The 21443-nt window shown below is 42.2% G+C and overlaps 1 protein-coding gene and 1 long non-coding RNA gene across 3 annotated transcripts in view; one reads left to right on the forward strand and one right to left on the reverse strand.

Moving 5' to 3' along the window:
* The window catches only part of LOC310845729 ((E2-independent) E3 ubiquitin-conjugating enzyme FATS), a 141956-nt gene that overhangs the window by 34382 nt on the left and 86131 nt on the right, over window positions 1-21443 (forward strand). Inside the window, exon 1 of one of the 2 annotated variants that reach the window (XM_083741247.1) lies at window positions 16199-16862. The exons of the other annotated variant lie outside the window; for it this stretch is intronic. Coding sequence (XP_083597373.1) covers window positions 16697-16862 — 166 coding nt within the window. The 5' untranslated portion in view covers window positions 16199-16696. Of the gene's footprint in view, window positions 1-16198; window positions 16863-21443 lie in introns of those variants that run through there. 2 annotated transcript variants of the gene reach the window in all.
* On the reverse strand, window positions 15075-19241 carry LOC310845832. The gene is made up of 2 exons (XR_014564987.1): window positions 19146-19241; window positions 15075-15293 (listed from the first exon to the last, which is right to left on the reverse strand). It is a non-coding gene; the product is annotated as an uncharacterized lncRNA (long non-coding RNA).

Below are 21443 nucleotides of genomic sequence, written 5' to 3' on the forward strand. Positions count from 1 at the left end.
AAGGATTTTCTTAATTTCATTATAGATCATTTCCCAGTATGCCTTAATCCTAGGACAGGTCCACCAAAGATGATAAAATGTTCCTTCGCATTCATTACATTTCCAACAGTTGTTGTTGGGCAGATGATATATCTTTGCTAGCTTGACTGGGGTCATGTACCACCTATAGATCATTTTCATTATATTTTCTTTTAAGGCACTACATGCCGTAAATTTAATACCTGTGGTCCATAACTGTTCCCAGTCAGCAAACATGATATCATGACCGATGTCTTGTGCCCATTTAATCATAGCTGATTTAACCATTTCATCCTGTGTATTCCACTTCAGCAGCAAATTGTACATTCTAGATAGATTTTTAGTATTGGGTTCTAACAATTCTGTTTCTAACTTTGACCTCTCCTTCTGAAATCCTAACTTTCTGTCCTGCTTAAAGGTTTCATTAATCTGGTAATAGTGTAACCAATCCCGAACTTTAGGTTTTAGTTTCTCAAAACTTTGTAGTTTCAATTTTTCACCATCATATTCTATGATTTCACTATATTTTGGCCAATCTGATTCCATATTGAGTTTTTTTAACGCCTTAGCTTCCATTGGTGACAACCACCTGGGGGTTTTAGGTTCCAGCAATTCTTTATACCGAATCCATACATTGTACCAGTGCTTTTCTGACAATGTGGTTTTTAAACTTTCTATGGGTCTTTACCTTGTCATACCATAAATATGCATGCCAGCCAAAATCGTTATCATACCCCTCTAAATCCAAGATGTCTGTGTTCTCAAGAAGTAGCCATTGTTTCAGCCAGCAAAACGCTGCTGCTTCATAATAAAGTCTTAAATCTGGCAGAGCAAAGCCCCCTCTATCCTTTGCATCAGTCAAAATCTTAAATTTTATTCTGGGTTTTTTGCCCTGCCAGATAAATTTAGATATCTCTTTCTGCCACCTCTTGAAGCAATCCATCTTGTCCAAAATTTGCAAAACCTGGAATAGAAACAACAATCTTGGCAGTACATTCATCTTAATAACAGCAATTCGGCCTAACAAGGAAAGTCTTAACCTAGACCATATGTCAAGATCCTTCTTCACTTCCAACCAACATTTCTCATAGTTGTCTTTAAATAAATTCACATTTTTAGATGTTAAATTCACCCCCAGATACTTCACTTTTTTTGTTATTACCAAGCCAGTTTCCTTTTGAAAATTTTCTTTTTCCCCCTCAGTTAGATTTTTTTCCAGCACTTTTGTCTTTTGTTTGTTTAACTTAAAACCTGCCACTTGACCAAATATTTCAATTAGTTCTAAAACCCTTTTTGTACTATCTTCTGGCTGTTGCAATGTCAAAACTAAGTCATCTGCGAATGCTCTTAATTTGTACTGTCTAGCTCCAACCTGTATTCCTTTAACCAGCTGGTCCCTTCTGATCATATTTAGAAAAACTTCCAGGACCGATATAAACAGTAGAGGGGATATTGGGCAGCCCTGTCGTGTCCCTTTTTCTATAGGAATCTCATCCATAACCACACCATTCACAATTAACTTAGCTTTTTGTTCTGTATAAATTGCACCTATACCGTTTTCAAACCTTTGGCCTACCCCCATCCCTTGAAGATTCTTTTTCATAAAACTCCAACAAATATTGTCAAAGGCTTTCTCTGCATCCACAAAAATCAAAACAGCTTTTCTATTTATGTCAGTCTCCAACAGCTCCAAAATGTCTATAATGTTCCTCACGTTATCTGACATATGTCTTCCTGGGAGAAAGCCTGTTTGGTCTTTATGAATCTCCTCTAACAAAACTTTTTTAAATCTTTTTGCTAAAATGTTTGCAAAGATTTTATAATCCACATTCAGAAGTGATATAGGGCGGTAGTTCTTAACTTGATGTTTTTCAGTTTCTGTCTTCGGTATAAGTGAGATGAATGCCTCCTTCCACGATTCTCAGCCAGCGCCAGCTTTTCCACCCAGTCATTCTCTCTCTCGCTGACGTAACATCGTAGGTACTGTTGTAGTATGCTATTGGCCCTTTCCGCCTGCCTGTTGGTTTCTGGGTGACGAGCCGTCGAGAAACTCACCTCCATGAGCTTCCTCCAGAACCTGGAAGTAAATTGCCTTCCTCTGTCGGACAAAACCCTCAAGGGGGCGCCATGCAACCTAAAAACGTGATCCACAAACAGCCTAGCCGTTTCTTCTGCCGATACTGCATGCGAGCAAGCAATGAAATGGCACATCTTGGTCAACAGGTCCACTACCACCATGACCGCTGTTTTCCCCCTGGACCTGGGCAAATCGGTCATAAAATCTATGGCTACTACCTCCCATGGTTTCCCAGGAGTGGGCAAGGGTTCTAGTAACCCTGCGGGTGCTGCCTTCTCCCCCTTAGCCCGCTGGCATTGGTCACACCCCCTTACGTATTCCCGCACGTCTTCCCTTACTCTTGGCCACCAGAACTCCCTGGTAACAAGCAACATGGTCTTGTGCTGACCAAAGTGCCCTGCCGTGGGGTTGTCATGCGATTGCCTGAGTACCCTCCTCCTCAAATCCCCCTCTGGTATGTACAATGCTCCCCTGTAATACAATGCTCCGTCCTTTTCCTGAAAACCCCCTTGATTTTCACCCGCTTCCTGGAGCTCCCTGATCTTGGTTTGTGCGTACTCGTCGTCCCTCGTCAACCCTGCCAGTTCCCTTTTCCCAACCAATACTCCCCCACACACCCATCGGTCCTCGGGTATCACGTGTCACACTTCTGGTGCTCCCTCTCCTTCTAAGTATTCTGGTTTCCGGGATAGGGTGTCTGCTCGGACGTTTTCTTTTCCCGGTATGTACCGTATCTCAAAAGAAAATTTGGAAAACTCCTGAGCCCACCGCATCTGTCTCTGGTTGAGAACCCTTGCAGTCCTCCAGTATTCTAGGTTCTTATGGTCCGTGCACACCAGGCTCTTGTGTTGAGCCCCTATCAACAAATGTCTCCAGCGTCAGAATGCTTCGTGAATAGCAAGCAGTTCCCTGTCATACACCGTGTAGTTTTGTTCTGATTTGCTCAACTTCCTCGAGAAAAAGGCGCACGGTCTCCAGTTGGACTCTTTCCCCGGCTGGAGCAAAATGGCGCCTACCGCTCTGTCTGACGCATCTGTCTCCACCCTCATTGGCTTCTGCAAATCCATGTGCAAGAGCTGCTCTTCTGAAGCGAACGTTCCTTTTAGTTTCTCAAAGGATTGCTGTGCCTCTGCCGTCCACACAAACTTCTTCTTGCCACTGAGACAATCGGTGATTGGTGCAGTCAAGTGCACGAAGTTCTTGATGAACTTCCTATAAAAATTCGCAAACCCCAGGAACCTCTGCACGTCCTTTCGGTTCTTAGGAGTCTTCCATTCCAGCACTGCCTGCACCTTGCTTGGGTCCATGGCTAACCCCTTGTCTGACAACCTGTAACCCAGGAATTCGACCTCTCGGGCATGGAATTGGCACTTCTCCAGTTTCACCCACAACTGGTGCTCCTGCAGCTTCTTCAGCACTTCTCTGACATCTTTTACATGCTGTTCCTCGTTCTCCGATTAGATCAGGACGTCGTCTAGGAAAGCCACACAGTTCTTGTACAAGAGGGACCCCAACACGTGGTGCATGAACCCTTGAAAACATGCCGAGCCCGATTGTAATCCGAAGGGCATAACTAAGTGTGAAGAGAATCAGAACTTACAGGGTTAAGCACCTGTAAGTTCTGATAGCTCCCCGTCAGCTCACTAAGTACTCAAAGGCTCCCAGGGGGCTGAACATGGTAGTCTTCCATTCATCCCCTTCTCTTATCCTAATTAGATTGTACGCCCCTCGAAGATCTAACTTGGTAAAAACCTTTCCCTTCCTTACCCTGGTCAAAATGTCATCGATTCTGGGCATTGGGAAGGTCACCGGCTCCGATATTGAGTTTAGCCTCCTGTAATCACAAATTGATCTAAGTTCTTTTGAGTCTCTCTTGTCCACGAAAAACACTGGACTGCCCCCCACCGCCCTCGATTCTCTTATAAAACCCCTCTTCAGGTTCTTGTCGATAAACTTCCGCAACTCCTGCATTTCTCTGTCCGACATGGCGTACAGCTTACCCACTGGCAGCTGAGCCCCTGGGAGTAGGTTGATTTGACAGTCAAAGGGCCTATGGGGGGGCAGCCTATCTGCCTCCTTCTCACTGAAAACTTCTTTCAAATCAGCGTATTGTGGTGGTACCCTCACCTTTTCCTCCGCCTCCAACCCTGCCACTCTGGCTACAGCCATCCTTGGGATCTCTCCCCTGTGGCAGTGTTCTACACAGTGAGCTGACCCAAAGGATACTGTGCGCTGGTGCCATCCCACTACCGGATCATGCAGCGCCAATCAGCTCATTCCGGCTGCTTGCCCGGCCAGCGTGGCTACATGAAATGCATTTGTCTCAGTATGCCTAGAAACTCTCATCTTCATGGGAGGAGTTTGGTGTGTCACTTCTCCCCCCAGGAGTTCCCTCCCATCTATGGTCGTGACTTGCAAGGGGCGCTCCAAGGGCAACAGCTGCAGTTGGTGCTCTAGTGCGAAGTCCTTGCTAAAGAAATTGCAAGAACTGCCCGAGTCCAGCAGTGCCTTCACCTTAATAGGATGTCCATTGGGTAGCTCTAGCTCCACCCCTATGGCGATGGCTGGTCTGGGGGGGGTCTGGTTTGAGCACTCTTACTGGTTGTTTGCCTGGCTGCTGTGCTCCTTGATCGGCAGCCAAGCTCTCTCGTTTCCCTGCTGTGAATGCGCCTCCTCCTCACTGCCCGCGGCCCCCACCATCCCTTGCCAAGCCTTTCTCTGCGGGCACACCCTGGCGAAATGTCCCGGCTGCTGGCAGAGGAAACACTTCCTGGTCGTTTTCCCTTCCTTTTTGTGCACCTCGCCGGAGTTTGAAGCCTTCTCTCCGCAGCTCCCTCGGACTCCCCTTTCTCCCTGGTATCACCTCTATCTCCTTCCCCAGCAGAAGCGTCCTCTCTCCCTCTGCTGGTTCCCTCCCCAGCATCATCATTTGGGAGCCTCAGTGCCACCCTTGGCTCCGATGGCAGTTCCCTGACAGGTTCTTTTCTATGCTTCCTATGGAATACCATCCATAGAAGTCTATAAGGCTAGCTCTGTTCTCTCTTTTAAAATAATGTAAATATAAGCAGATGATTGGAGCAAACCAATTGGTCATTTTGCAAAAACAGCATTATTTTATTGCTGCTTTTTAAAAGGTTGCTTTATCTCTTGCAGTTGACTGTTTTTCCTGATTTTTACCTTCTTTCTCTTTCTTCTTCCTCTTTGTTGTTTTATTTTCAATATGCTATAGTGGACCTGAAGAATTTCTATCTTCAGGCTATCTATCTATAACAAATAAGTTAATAAATCCTTCCACCTTCTACTTACTTCAACACCTTCTCACAGCATATATTGATATTTCAATATCCCTCCCTGTGGTTACTGGCCCTTGTACAGTACATATGTGATTCCAAGCAGAGATTCAGCAATTCCTTCTGATTCCAAGTAGCGATTCAACACTTACAATCAATTGTAAAGGAGAGAGAGTGTCATCTACACATTGAGGACACCCTATTCTAAAGCCTTGGATGAAAAAAATCAAGAGGGACAAGATGGAACCATGTGAAACCCCATAATATAAATGACTTGTGGCTGAATAGTTGTCCTCTGGCACCACTTTCTGGTATTGGCTCTTCAGGAATGAGCAGAACCATCCAAACACCATTCCCATATTTGAGTCGAGAGAGACGATCCAGAAGGCTAAGTAGTCAGCAGCATTGAAAGCTGCTTAAAGATTCAGGAGACTCAGCAGGGTTGCATCTCCCTGTCTTTCTCCTGGTATCAGACATCTGTAAGGGCAACCAATGCAGCTCTGTGCCAAAACAGGGTCTAAAAGCAAACTGAAATGAATCCAGTTTATCAGATTCATCTCAGAGTGCCAGTATTTCCAGTGGAACTCACTAAGAACTGGAAGACAGCTGAGGCATGCCTGAAATAATTGTAGCACATTGCCATGGCGGAAAAGAAGCCCGGACATTACAAGTAAACTTAGTGAAGGGCACAGCAAAAGCAAAGGACTCTTACCAGTGCTATTTTTCTAGAAAAAGAGGTTCCAGAACTCACCATGAACACCTCCCTCTTTCTCTTAGAAAGGCAATGGCACCCACCTTCCAAAACTGAGTTCCAGCGAATTCCCCCTGGAAAAAAAGCCCTGACTATTAGGCTGTTTGGAACATGTTTATAATGTGTGTTCAGGAACATTTTGTTTCAGTGTCCATGACAGCTACATTTCTCACACTCTGAGACCATGACTACTAATTACCTTCAAAAGGAAGACAACCAAGAGCGACATTGTTTAAGTGTACCCATAACACACAAGTATGATCAACCATCCATCCACGTGAACTCTAGGAGGAGGTGCGAGGGTTCTTGTTTCTGGTCTATTGATGTTGGATTTACATTGTTATACTTCCTAGTCCTGTATACATTTTGAATTACTTACCTGTATACATTAAATGAAACTTACCATTGATTGATTGGTTGATTGAAAAAGAGCACCTGTAGTTCCACAGCAACCCACTGGCGGAGGAAGAGGAGTGTGGGGGGAGTGCACCGCTCCCAGCAGCGTGCCATTGCAGCTGCCCCCCCGCCCGTACAGGGTGCCCCGCCCCCGCCTGCTCTCCACCCCCCCCCCCCGTGCTGGAGCATGAAGCTCCGCCACTGCAGCAACTACCTTTTTGAGCAGCTTGCCCAAAGAGAGGACATTTAAAACCAGCTGATAGTTATTAGACATTTTGGTGAGTTTCAGCAGGAGTGGCTTCTTCGTTCCTATGATACATATTCCTGACAGTTTAAGGCAGCTGTTCTCAACCTGTGGGTCCTCAGATGTTGTTGGACTACAACTCCCATCATCCCTGAACTCTGGCCTTGCTAGCTAGGGATGATGGGAGTTGTAGTCCAAAAACATCTGGGGACCCACAGGTTGAGCAATTGAAATATGTTTTAATTTTAAAATTATTTAATTCACTGCTATTTCAAATAGTCAGCACAGCTTTCCCGCAAATCTTTAGCGTAACTGTTTATCCCTTTTCACCCCTTTAGAAACTAAGCTTAACTAAATACAATGGCGTTTGTGCATATTCTTTTCTTGTTACCCTTACCTTTATCGCTCCCTGCCTTTTGAAGCCCCTCTTTCAAAATTTAGGACCAAATTAGGCAAGATACAGGAGTAATGTCCCAGTTTTAACCAATAAATATAAAACTATGAATTTGAAGAGTGTATCAGTGGGGAGAGGAAGACATGCTTAACCCTTTCCTTGCAATCTGTTTTTCCAGTCAAACTAGCCTCTAGGTGCTTTTCTCCCCTCATAGGAAAGGAATTGGATCTGCCCCCCATGGGTTGAAAGTAGCTGAGGGGTGAAAGGAAGAGTGATCTACAGGGAGAAATTTAAGCACATATCCCCACACACTGCTGTGATTGATGACACAGTCCCCTGCAACAGCATTTCAGTATAAAACAAACAAAATACCCCAACTAAGACACAGGGAAACCGTTCATTTCTCATCTAGTTTGGTGCTTAGACTTTAGGCTTTCTGGGGTGGGAATCTGTCTGCTTTTGCCAAGTGTCATGTGCATGTATAAAGCTATAGGTATAAACAGTAATGCTATGAAAGGACGGAAAGAATTGAAATTCTCAAATTAACTGCCCATAGGAGTGGGAACAGCAAGTGTGCCTTATCCTCTAAATTGGTGTTTTGTTTTTCTAAATCTGAGCACATAATCCTATCACTCAGCCTAATTGACCTGTTTTAAGTTTTTAATTTACAACAGGCCTTCCAGCCATCTGAACTCCCTGGGAAGCTATTCCCTGCCTAGCAACAACTGCAGCATCAGCTAAAACGTGGCAATCTTTTGGTTCCTTTCTCCATCTACTCCCCCAAATTTAGCAGTTTCCAGGGTCAGAGTGCCAATATTATTATTATTTATTTATGAGGGCAATGCTTCATAAGATGGTAACACTGAGAAATGCCACCACAATCAAAACAAAAGAGAGAAATCTGTTATGGTGAATAATGAAGTCCTTCTACATTACTGTTATTGGTCAAGAAAGCCACCTGGCTTGTAAGTACCACCTGCCATAAAGCAGAATATCTGGAAGTGATAAATATTAGCAGTCATATGGAACTTATGGAACATAACATATGGAACAGTGCCAACACTTTCAATAGCTCTGGGGCCTGAGAGGGTTAATCAGATTCACGGCAGATAAAGAAACTTTAAAGAAAGTATTTTGTTATGGTACATAGTAGAGAGTGGCACATGGTATCTGTATTTGCAAAAACCAGAGAAAAGAATCATGATGCCGTTGCTCTGAGTGCTTGATCACTAGGCTTTTCTGTTGCTTCACAGATCTAAAGGTTGCTTTTGAGTATAGGAAAGTGCCCATAAATAAATTCCACCCCCTCTTTCCAATATACATGAAAGGTGAAAGATCAGAAATTTTGAAACTGAAGAGGTGGGAGAGTGATTTTCATAATGTTCCCTTTTATTTATGAAGCTAACACATTGCTTTTATCACGTCTCTAGAGGCACCATCTACAGAGAATTTGCCATGTTTTTATAACGTGCTTCTGGGAAGCGGGACAAACACACCATGTTCAGTTTGTTATTTACCACAATCCTGATCATCATCTTCATTCTTCTCTTGCCCTTTCACTCTGAGCATCCTGAGGGTCTTTGCTTTGTCCCTAAAGACCCTGGATTGTCTCCTATTACTGTCAGCAACTCCTGTCCTCCAACTCTTAGGGAAAAGTTTTTTGCACCATCTACTACCTGATCCTTTTTTTGGGAGATGCCTTGGATTGAAACAGAGACCCTCTGTACACAAAGCACTGAGTTCTCATCACTCACCATACAAGGGTATTTTCCTGTAGGGTGCATTGCAGTTGTTAAGAATACTATAGCTATGTGAGTCCCACTAAAGTGAATGACCCTCCTGCAAAACACATGTGTTTCCCAGTTGTGCATCCATTCTCACTTATAGGTCTCAGGGTGAATGCCACATAGGGGCAAGCCGTTGAGAGCCTTGGGTGAGAGAGGAAGGGTGAATTGGATTGGGGGCTAGTTTTAAGTCCATTTTTGCAGTTGAAATCTGTGCTTCCTCTTCAAACTTCTATTGGCCAGGCCAGGGGAAAAGGCACAGTATAATGGGGTTGTATTTTATGAACTTTCAGTGGGTCTGACTAAGTCCTATTCAGACTCAGACCCACTGAAAATAATGGATCTAAGTTTGTCAAGTCTAGCGATGGAAGGATCTGCCAATTTTCCAGTCTAAAATCCAGTTCTGCCTATTTCTACAACTATTAGTGGATTTTTTTTGTAAGTCCTTGTGAAAATTCACCAGCATTTTAGTGCAAAATACCCCTGCCAACACATTTTTGTATGCAGTATTGATTACACATTTTTGCAAGCATTTTCTCATAATACAATGCAACTTGTATGTTGCTTTCACCAATATTTTTATTGTTTTGCATACTTTCACCTAATATAAGCATTTTTGTAAACATTGTTTAATTGGGGAACAGCATTGCAAAATTTGAATGCTTGCAAATTTTGAAGGGAGGCTGTGTTTTGGTTCTCATGTTTCAGAAAGTTCAAATTCGATACATTCACTTTTAATGGTGAATGGAATCATATTTCTCCTGCATCCCTAGGAGAGGAAAACTAGTTTTCAATGGTATCAGTAATTCCCATCTCTCCATCCAATAGCAGCTTTTGGAGGAAGAACGTGATTTCAATTGGGGAAACAGTGTTAGAGGAAGAGTCCACCACCAGTTCAGTGCCCCGATCTACTTCAGAGCTGGTTCTATAGTAGTTTAGATAATAATAATAATAATAATAATAATAATAATAATGACTCTCACATATTTCACACCTTGTGTAGTTTGCCTGCCCCATAGAAGTTCCACGTTTACTGCATTCTAAAGCTTTTTAGGGAGTAATGTTTCCCCCCGAATGATGCATTAATGATGTCGGAGGAGTAAAGAACAAACGGATTGATCCGTTTTTTTGTAATTGAGTGTATTTTCCCCATTCTATCTGATGCATCTCAGTTTACAGTAAATTTTGAGTGGGGATAGAGAAAACACACAGCTGTGCCTTAGCACCGAATTGTGTCAATGAGGTTTCCAAGCAATAACTGTAAATGGAGCAACTGCACAGGTTTTAAAAATTGAATCATGTACCTTACCTGTTATTTCAGTGACTAGGGGATGCCCCAGCCATCAGTAGCAAATTGCTTTTATTGAACAATGTGGGAAAGCTATCAAAAGGCAGTCTGATAATGGTGCCACTCTTGCTTCTAAGGTCCTTGGGACTATTAACTCTATTATTTATTCACACTGCTATAGCCTTTGGATTCATCCATTGTTGTGCAAAGTATAGTGCGTCCTGCCCTTCAACAGTAATAAAACTTCACAAAGTGTTGAAACAAGGCATAAAGTTTGGAGAATTTAAACACTGAGGCAAGGAACTGTTGAGAAATCCTGGCTTGGCTCGGTATCTTTAACAGGGTTCTGGAAAAAAATGAATCTGTAGCAGCTTCATATGCATTTCATTATTTGAACGGCAAACTTCAAAGTTCACAACATGATGAAATAAATACTTTAATTATCTGTGACCCTAAAAATGTGGTGTGCAATTAAAGGAATGGTTCAAGGGAATTTTTCCGCCTTGGGTTACAGTGCAGAGTTAAGCCTAGCAAACTGGTCACTGAAGACAGAAAGTGCCAAACAGAAGGAAATGTAAATCAAGCCTTGTGCAAAATATATGGCTTAATTTTGTGCTGGTTTTTGTTTTTTTGTTCCTGGATTTCTCATGTGTTATGAAGCGTCATATGAAAACACTGGAAATCCAGACCATAATTGAATGTTTCCAGGGGATGGGGCTACCAAAAGAAAGCGATTACCTATACTGGATTGTATGATTCCTTCTTTTGTTATTCACTCTTCTTGGATGCACCCTTGCTCAGGGCCAGAGCAGTACTGCGGCAGAAAAAAGGGACCTGTTTCAGGCAGCATGGTGAGGGTTCGAGGAATGGAAATAGATGTAGGCAGAAATCAGTGCCTGAATAGCACAGCAATACTTTTTAAGTGCAAGAGGCACTATCTGGGTTTCAGTTAAAGCAGCAAAACATTTTGGGCTGGCACTACCCTTTTAATTAAGGCAGAGGTGGCAAACCTCAGGCCGTGTGTCTCTCCAAGCCACCCTATCTGGCCCTTGGAACTCTTCCCAGGCCACCCCACTTGCCTCCAGGCTATCACCCTACTCACTGGCCCTGCTTTGCACGACAAACGTTTTTGGTTGGCTGGAATGTGTCCTTGAACACTGATAGAGCCTCTTGCTTGCCTGCCTGGATGGCGAATAGAGAAGTGTGGATATGAGTGTGTGTAGATGCTGGCCTACTGTAGGAAAAGATCATTGACATTCATTGCTCCACCCACTTTAGCCTCTGACCGCATCGTGGGGCCTCTGGAGTCTGCCTGCCTCCTCCCACTCAGTCACCCTACAGCTGGGGGGGGGGCAATGGGTGGACCATTTGGACAGTGCAGAGCCTGTGCGCGCCCAAGCCAACACATCTCTCCCAGGAGAGATGCAAGCCCCATGGTGAGTGCCCCCTCAGTGGTGACACCCGGGGCGGACCGCACCCACCACACACCCCCTTCCTTCGCCTGTACATGGAGGGCCAGAGCCTGTCACTCCGATCACAGGAGCTCTAAAAATGTCTGTACAGAGAGGGCTTTGATGTGGGCCCATAAGTACCAAACAAGCTGCGAGTAATGCCAGGAATGCGCCAAAGAAATTGCATGCTGGATACAAAGGATCAGTGAACAGCTATTCTTCCAATGGCTTCCATAGCTTTTTAAAGGTACATGTGCCAAACATATTTCTGGGCTTACCCTTCCAGACTCTTTTTATCCAGCTCCTAGCAAATTACAGGAGAATGCTTTCTGGGAATTAAGGCTTGGAGTAACAGCAACCAAAGCAGGTGGGGACTGCAAGGGCATCAACATACACAAGAGGTGGTAGAGGAATGCAAGTGCCTTGTATCTGATCGATAGTCATCACAGTTAAATAGCTGTTGATTCACTGCAGAAGTGGTTGATAAAAGGCATATCCATCATGATTCATTTTCCTTTATCATAACATAACCTGAGAAAGTGACCCCTTTGTTAGCTTCTGGGCTATAAGAGTTCACAAATGCTAACTATAGAATGTAATTCAAATGTAACAAAGATCTGGTTCGTTTTGGGACCGGTGGAACCAGGGAATGTCCATGGACCTTGGCATTCATTCCATTCTTCTCCCCTGCCATGTATTTCTGCTAAAGTGATGTGAGCAAATTAGAAAAGAAATGTTTACTAGACAATTAAATGGCTCGTATTAAATTTAAAGGCTTTCAGGAGAAAAATAAATTAATAAACAGAGGCTATTTCAGGTGCCTTATCTTTTCAGACAATAAATGCTGTCTTGATTTACTCTTTCTCTTACTTATTATGGAGAACTATAACATGGAAGGAAATTATTGCCCTCTTTTGTACAAATGGCTTATGAGTGCCATCATTAAGGCACAAGTCTCTTTATATAGAATGCTAATTTGATTTAGCCCAATTTCTGTGTCACAGACTTCTGGGAGGTTGCAAAGTGCTTCATAAATACCTCCTTTGATTAAATTAAAGCAAAGATTTTAACAGACTGCAGTTATTTGTATCTGTCAAAAAGGCTGAAGGGAGATGGTTGCCTTTGGTTTAGATAAGACTGTTTGATATAAGAAGATGGTTGTGGAATAAAACATGCTTTATTTATTCAATTCTATTTGATATTGATATCCCATATAATGTGTTGAACATTGTAAAGTGTCTCTTTCTTTCTTTCCTTTTTTAAAATCATTTTTATAAAAGGAAAGTGGATGAAATTTTAAAATGTATTAAAAGCTTCCTCTCATGTCCCTGATCCTGAGTCACAACTCAGGCATGGACTTTGGGGGAAATCTGCACATTTGAAGAGGTAGGTTAAATGTATTCAGGATCTCCTTGCCCATAAGCAGCTTCCACAGGCAACAGAAAACTTTGAAAGGGATGGGGGCAGGGGGAGAGTCTGTGCCAGCTCATGAACAAAGATTCAGCAGAAACACACAGAAAGCCAGTTCAAAGTTCTCTATTTCACCCACCAAATATGTGTGGGATTCCCTACCATCAATAGCCTGCAAAAAGCCTGGGTGTGTACAGCCAGATGAAAAATGGCAGCTGAAGGGGGCACAGCCAATTTTCTATTCTACCCTGTTGTACACTGAGATGACTTGCATATCTACTATAATGGCCGGTCATGAAATTCTTCACTGTGCATTTGGAGATCTCTTAAGATATTGTAACTAAATTTGCACAATGGTACCCAAGATCAAAGGGACGTGGGTGGCGCTGTGGGTTAAACCACAGAGCTTAGGACTTGCCCATCAGAAGGTTAGCGGTTCGAATCCCCCGACAGGGTGAGCTCCCGTTGCTCGGTCCCTGCTCCTGCCAACCTAGCAGTTTGAAAGCACGTCAAAGTGCAAGTAGATAAATAGGTACTGCTCTGGCGGGAAGGTAAATGGCGTTTCCGTGCGCTGCTCTGGTTCGCCAGAAGTGGCTTAGTCATGCTGGTCACATGACCCGGAAGCTGTACACCGGCTCCCTCGGCCAGTAAAGCAAGATGAGTGCCACAACCCCAGAGTCGGTCACGACTGGACCTAATGGTCAGGGGTCCCTTTACCTTTATCTTTACTCAAGATCAAGGAGCATGTTTTCATCTATGTTAAGTTATAATAGGACGCCATATTGAACTAAGTCAGCAGATTCAACCTTTTAATCACTATTTTCAAACCTGTCCTGGTTTTTTGTGTTTGTGTGTCTTAGAATTCCCAAGCAACACTCGCTAGGAGGCCGCTAATATACAAATCTGCATCTGAATTAATACAAATCAGGGATTCCAACAGCCTTATTTGGATTCAAAAAGCCTTTCTGTTGTTGCTATTGCTAAACAACTGGAACTAAGAAACCCCTGCCAATATATATCAAGTCATCCAGCAACCCACCACTATCTCCCTTCTGCCCATCCTTGCAAAGACATTTGTTTTTCATGTATGATGCACATGAAGACAAAAACAGCATTGCACAACGTTAATGCTGGAGTAGTGGTAAACACAAGGATCAGTGTACTCAAATCCTTGTCTAGACAGTGGCCAAAGCATCTGTGGGAAGAAGGAAGCAATTTTTGTACACTAAAAGGATTTGGTTGTGTAATTAATGTAAACAGAAGCCTGCACAGAAGGAGGGGTGCATGAGAAAGCTGCTGTGGCAGTCTAGGCTCTAGTAGTGTATGGCTGCTCAGAAGAAGAATCCAAGCCTGGGAATTGTTCTTGTCTCTTCTGCCATTTGATGACATCTGGCTAATGGAACACTGACAACCTTTAAGACAGTATACATTATTAACAAAATAAGTAAACAAACACCAGATTTTACTTTAAGGAAGTTCTGTATAAATTGGCTTACTTTGCACAATTCATTCTGCTTCTCCTACCCATGAAGGAGGAACACTTTGCCTCATGCTGAGGGCAAAATGTTTTACACAGCCTTACCTCAGCCCTGGATATCTCTTTCTGCCCCCAATGTGTGGGCTCTGAGATGGCACCAGGCAGTGCTCCAAATATTTGCAGCGATAAGTGCTAAGAACATGCTGGGCCCTGAATTCAGTGCTCAGTAATAACATTTGTACTTAGATGATAGGATGATCACCATTGACATTTATGGCAGAAATCATAAAGTCCTACAGACTCTACTTTACGGGGGTATAAAACAATGCTATTTCACTTGCCCCATAGTTGTGATTTAAAAACAAGCAAACAGATATTTAAGTCCATAAAGCTTGAAAGTTTTGCTCCTTCCTCTTTCTCTTGTTATGTACAAATATGTGGCCTAGTTAATATAGGTTCTGCATAGGCAATAAAACCAAGGATTTGTCATTGGCTTTGTGCTAGACCTGTTAGATTCTACTAGGTTCCACCCTTCTTCCTCTTCTTCGGTTTCACCTCTGCCAAGATTCTATCATAGTGTCATGCCCTTTGACTTGCTAAGATTCCTCCAAGCTCCTCTTCCACTCTCTCAGATGCTGTTCTTGACATGCCCGATTCTTCTCTGATTCTAGCCAGCGGCTATTGCCCCGGCCCCATATAAGGAAACAGGGTTTCTGAAATTAAATGTTGGTTTATTTTATGACTTCACATAAACGTATATCCCGCTTTTCAAGAAATCTTTTCCACAAAGCAACTTGCAACTCTTATCTAAAACGACAGTGACAGCAACTTTTCAGTATATTTTAAAATATTTAAATAGTTTAAAACTTCATTCCATAGCTGCTCTAAAGGTAAAAACAACAAAAACAACAATAAAATCCAGGAGACCCACAACACAAAGACCCCCCCCCCCCAGTATGCTTTAACCACTGAAGGTCTTTGAGAAGAAATTGGTCTTCAGTGCTCTTGAAAACATTACAAGGGATGAGGCTTGCTGAATATCAGAAGGAACAGAGTGTTCTGATCTAGTGCACCTGAGGATTGCAAAACCTCTGGAAAAGATATAGAAAAAACCCCAAAATTGGAAGGAAGCAGCAAAAGTGATGGCCCCAGGTTCAATCTTTGGTCCGAAAGATATATCCTAGATCTTCCCAATTGCAGTAAATACGGTAATTCAATGAACTGGTTGCCTGACTGTATATAAGGCACACTGCCTTGTTGTTATTACAGATGCAGTATGCATTAAAAAACACAAGTATACTCTTGGGCTGTTCCTATTCATTTCGTTGGGGATGGCATACTAGACCAATACAGATTGTGTCCTCTACCTATTTATCCTACATATCTTTTTAAAACAAGTATGCCCCACTTGTCACTGTATGTCTCAAAGCAGCTTACAGAAAAGTAAGTGGTTTGTTTATGTCCACAGTGAGGTAAGGTGGAGGCACTTTTACCCAACCTTTCAGCAGGTGAGCTGCTGGAGGGGTGAATTCAGTTGTGGTGCAAACTCACTGGCAGGAGTGCCAAATTGGCCAGGAGGAAGTTACATAAGGGCATTTTCTGGTGCTAGACCTGTCCTTCACGTGGCTCCACAAAGCACCTATAAACAGAGAACACTGCCAGCATAAAATATTAAAGTTGCAAAAATGAAAGATTCATGCGGCGTCCGCCAGATAGATATCCTCCCTGGCTGAATGTAAGATCTCCTGCCAGAAGAAGGTTGAAAAATGCAGCAGCCAAAAATTGATATGCGGGCAAATGGGGCCCTGCATTTAGGATACACCGTTTCTAACCAATCAGGCTAAATGAAATCAGCAGGCCTGGGCCTTATCTCCTAGATAACCCTCATTAATCCAGTGAGCTTCTGAGGACAAAAAAGAGAAATGAATTGCTTCATTTGTGTCGCTTGAATGGAATGCTAATGAGGGGAGGTGGGGGGGGGGAGTTAATTATTCATTCCAGCCGACTGAGCAGAAAGCAGATCCTGGCTTCCCCTGTTACCATTGCAACAAGTGGCAGCCGGCCTAGCGAAAGCAAGCCAAGGGAAACATTTATAAAACTGAAACCAACATGAAATATGCCTTCTCAGAAAAGGAAACCCCTGGTCTTGAGCTGCGCAGGGCACAACCAGATGGATTTAAGGACAAAGCTTCTTGTAGCAAGGAACCAGGAAAGAAAGCCCTTCATATCTCAAATTTGCTTCATGATTAACCATGCCTCCTGGGGGAAACCGTGTTGCCTTGGTAAGTTTGGTACAAGTTTTCCAGGCGTTTCGCATCAGTAGTTGAACAATGCTTTGCTTTGTTTTTGTTTTGTTTTGTTGCTTCTGTTGGTACTACAACATTTGATGAACTTTTTGAAAAGACCTGGCTGGCTCCTGCATTTAAAGCAGAATTTAAAGAGCACAATTGTTGAGGATTTACAGTGGAAGCCTCTATGTTTCTATTAGAAGTAATTCCATTTGAGTTGAACAAATTCTGCTTCCGGGTAATTGTGTATAGGATTTCAGTCTCAGTAATTTTCTATACATTTCAAGCTGCCTTTTAAAAAAAAATTAAATAAACTTGAATGCATACAGCAACTAAAGGCTCATAATGGTGTCTGGATTTTGCTATTGTGTTTTTGTATTTTGTAATGTGCATTTAGTTTTGCAGTGTAGCATGTGTTTTTTACATGTATGTTATTGATCTATACAGAACGTTATGCGGTGTAATATTTTTAAAAAGTTTTTACTTCTGTAAACTACCTTGGGTCCAATTTTAATGGAGAGAAGTGGGATATAAATTACTGTTCTAAGCTAAAATTAAATAAAAGAAACTATATTCAACATTCCACTTCTTGCAAATCCCAAGTTCTTGTAGATCCCTGTAATCAAAACGTAACCAAAATAATTGTAACCAAGTGGAATCCAGATATTATAGTCAACCCTATACATATCTAGTCAGAAGTAAGTCCTATTAAGATGAATGGGTCTTATGCCCAGGTATGTCAGAAAAGGATTGCAGCAGCTTGTAAGGAGGTTTAGAGTTACACATGTGGTTTGTGTGTAATTTCCTTTTTTAACATATATTTAGCACTAGGTCATGGCCACCAGACATTTCCCTGTGTTTGTTAGGAGTGTTGTTTGTGTAGTCTGATTATTGCTTTCTAGAAGGATTGTGTTGCAGGACGTATGTTCGGCTATACATCATTTGAAAGCAACGTTATTAATGAATCTTGTTTTTCCAATGGCAAAAAAGACAGATGCTGTGTCTGTGAGACACAAAACAGTGGGGGAGCGGTGTTAGGCATCTATCTCCATTAGTCAGGGTATTAAAAAAAACCTCCTGAAAGTTTTGATTTGTTAGTCAACACCAGTGAAATTGTTAACATTTTCCCATATGCCCTGCCACAGCAAAGACAAGTATCTCAAAATGTAAATAATGGGTTTGCATTAATTCAGTTCAACTCACATGCCAGCTTGCAAAATAGATTTTACTCCATTAAAAGAAAGGCTGGAATAAATAACTTCCTAGACAAGACGACAAATCACAATGGGGCTAATTTTCTTCTGTGAAAACAGTATTAGCATGCACCCTGCTTAAAATGTAATTATTTTCTCTCAGACTTTGTGATCTATGACAACTCTCCTTTCCTCATGACAAAATACATTCTTTAAAAAACTAAGAAACATATACATATATGTTTTATCTAGAGAGATAAAAATACTGGTAATATTGACTATGATGTATTGCAGCAACGTGACGCAATCATTTAACAACAGGGCAGTGTAGCCAAAAGCAATACACTCACTTACCTGGGAGTAAGCCCTGTTGAATTTAATGAGATTTATGTTCAAGTAGACATGCACAGGATGATTTTAGGGGGAAATTAAGTACAGAGTTGCTAAGTTTGAAGCAACTTGTTAGCACTGTGACTTTAATACTTGAGTGGATTTAGTTGGCTTTTGGCAAAATGCCTCTTTTACTTTGCATCATCATCATCATCATCATCATCATCATCATATTTCATTCATATCCCTCCCATCTGGCTGGGTTTCCCCAGCCACTCTGGGCGGCTTGCAACAAGTAAAACACAACAAAACATCAAACATTAAAAAAGAGATATCCTATACAAGCAACAAACAAACCAATAAATAAATAAAAACCAATAACAATAATAACAAACATTTTACAGTTATACTCAAAGTAACCACCAACTCCAACTAAACATTTAACCAACACTAACCCGACAAAAAGAAAACAGAGGAACCAAAATTAGAACCATTTAAAACATTTTAGCCAGTTGTCGCAACCCAAGAATTGTTCCAGCAATGTCCCAGTGGCCACCCAGGAGCCTCTTTTAGCTCACTCTGGAGTCTGGGCCCTGCCCCCTAGGCCAGGTGGAAATGGGCCTTGCAGCAGCAGTCTTCCTTCCAGCACTCAGGCAACAGTAGAACATAGAATTCCTAATATATGAATTGTGTCACTGCCAGCTACAGAAAGAACATAACATGGTGATGAACTGACAATGAACAGCATTGTTACCTGGTGGTGGGAAAGAGTTACTACTTGTCAATCAGAATAAAGATGTCCTGTTGCTTTAGGCTTCAGTCCTAAAGTGACTTCAGTGACCAAACATCAAGTCCCACTGAACTCAGGGTACCCCAACACCCGTGGAATTGTGATGTTAGGACACAGCCATTACCAAATACAGCAAAGTCTTGTGACACCTTAAAGACTATCAAATTTATTATGACATAAGTTCTCATGGACTGAAGTTTACTTCATCTGATGCTTTTCTTTTCTTTTTTGTTGGTGGGGGGTTTTAAATTATTTTGTATTTTGTATATTTTATTGTAGTAAGCCTGTAAAGTGAGATGAACGCCGCAACCCCAGAGTCGTCTGCGACTGGACTTAACTGTCAGGGGTCCTTTACCATCTTTTTACTGTAAGACAAATCCATTTGGCCACATGTATTGTCAAATTCATTGCGGGCAGGGCGGATGATGAATGATTACGAATGTGTGCTTCTTTCCCAGTTAGATCACTGTTTCCCAGCTTTGAGAGTTTTAACTAATCTATGCCTTTGCAGAAGAATAGAGTTTCGTATGCAGTTTCCCCTATGTGATGTTTGCATAACTCCTCAGACACAGCTGGGCTCACGCAGCCCTTGAAAAACTAACCAAAGTGCACTGGGAATCATGGGATTTTTTGCTTTGTTTTGCGGATGCCTAAGATTGTTCTGTGCATAAATTTGCATTGTGACATCATCATAAACACATGGGCTTTTAGCACCAGCCACATGCACACTTGAACAACTTGTTTCCCTGCTTTGGCCAGCTGTAATCCTGCTGTGAAAGTAAAGCCATCAGCAGAGATGGCACAGTTTTATGTTCATTCCATTGTAATTGCATTATGGCTATTGAATTCTTTCCTATCTTTGTTTAATGCTATCCTTCTGGCAGTGGAGAGGGGTCAACTATCCATGCTGATTTTATTAGGTATTTTAGTAGCCTTTCATATGGCCAATCATGAGGTTTTATTGAAATGCCTGTGGGTCCTTGCAAAAGATAATGAAGTTGCTCTTGGTACCTTTCTGGCAGGTGAAATAAGCAATTTCCCATCTTCATAAAGGTGGCTACCTGGGGGCCCTGCTGAATATGGTTTCAAATGGTGGTCATGCTTTTGAAGTACAGTATTGTTTGGTAATCAGTATGTGGATGATCTGTCCTTTCTGCATATTATTTAAAGGGGAGTTTTCGCTGTCTCTTCTAATCAGCCTGTTTGGTGTTCATGCCCATTCCGCCCAGTATAAAATCTAATGGCAATTTTCAAGGTTTTTATCACCACACAGCACATTTTAAAATAAAGCCAGTCTTGATTATCATTTTGAAACCGAGGTGGATCAGGATGCTTCCTAATCATAAGAATAACTGAAAAATAAAATAACACCCGGTGGTGTTTCTTGAATCTTCTTCCCTCCAAAACTCTGTTCTGTGTTGGTGCTTATCCCCCCCCCCCCGTGCATTTTTATCCCACCTTTCCTCCACCAAGAAGCTGAAGGTGACATACATATGGCTCTCCTCCTCCACACTGTATCCTCAAAACAACCCTGTGAGGTAGGTTGGGCTGAGAGGCAGTGACTGGCTGAAGCTCATGCAGTGAGCTTTATGGCAGAGTGGAGTTTGGGACACTGGGCTCCCAGGGCCTATTTAACACTGCAACTGCTACATGGTTTAGGTGTCAGTGGTAGCTGGTAACATTTTTACTTGGTAGAGCTGCTATTTTTAACCTTAATGTTTTCATCTTAGTAGAACTTGTATAGCACTTATTTAGGAAAGTATACAATCACACATGTGCATTGTCTCCTCTTGTCTAAAAAACGCCCCCTCCCTCAGTTATTCTCTGCATATTTGGGGACAGGGAAATAACTTCAAGGTAAGAGGGCCCAAGTATGATTCTTAGACAAGATTGACTTAATACCTCTTATTTAGAAATCACACCATACCACATGACCTAATCTTTTCAGTTATTGTGTGGTTAAAACCTACACATCTGTTGCCCCCCCAAAAAAACCCCTGAACACTTAAAAACTTTTAAAATGTGAGAAAAACTTGCTTTCAGGTGCGTGCAGTTTCTTCCCTCCAAAAAACAACTCTGCATTGTCCAAAACATTTTTTTAAATTAAAAGAACAAAGTGTTCCAACCAATAGATAAAAAAATAATAATGATTGTTTCATTTGGGCTAGGGCACATCAGAGCACAACAGAACATAATTATAATGTGTAGCTCAGTTCTGAAAATGAGTAGTAATAATCTCTGCTCATGTGTGGAGTTCATCAC

Source organism: Podarcis gaigeae, assembly GCF_964106915.1.
Source record: "Podarcis gaigeae genome assembly, chromosome: 5".
In the NCBI taxonomy this organism is placed as follows: domain Eukaryota; kingdom Metazoa; phylum Chordata; class Lepidosauria; order Squamata; family Lacertidae; genus Podarcis; species Podarcis gaigeae.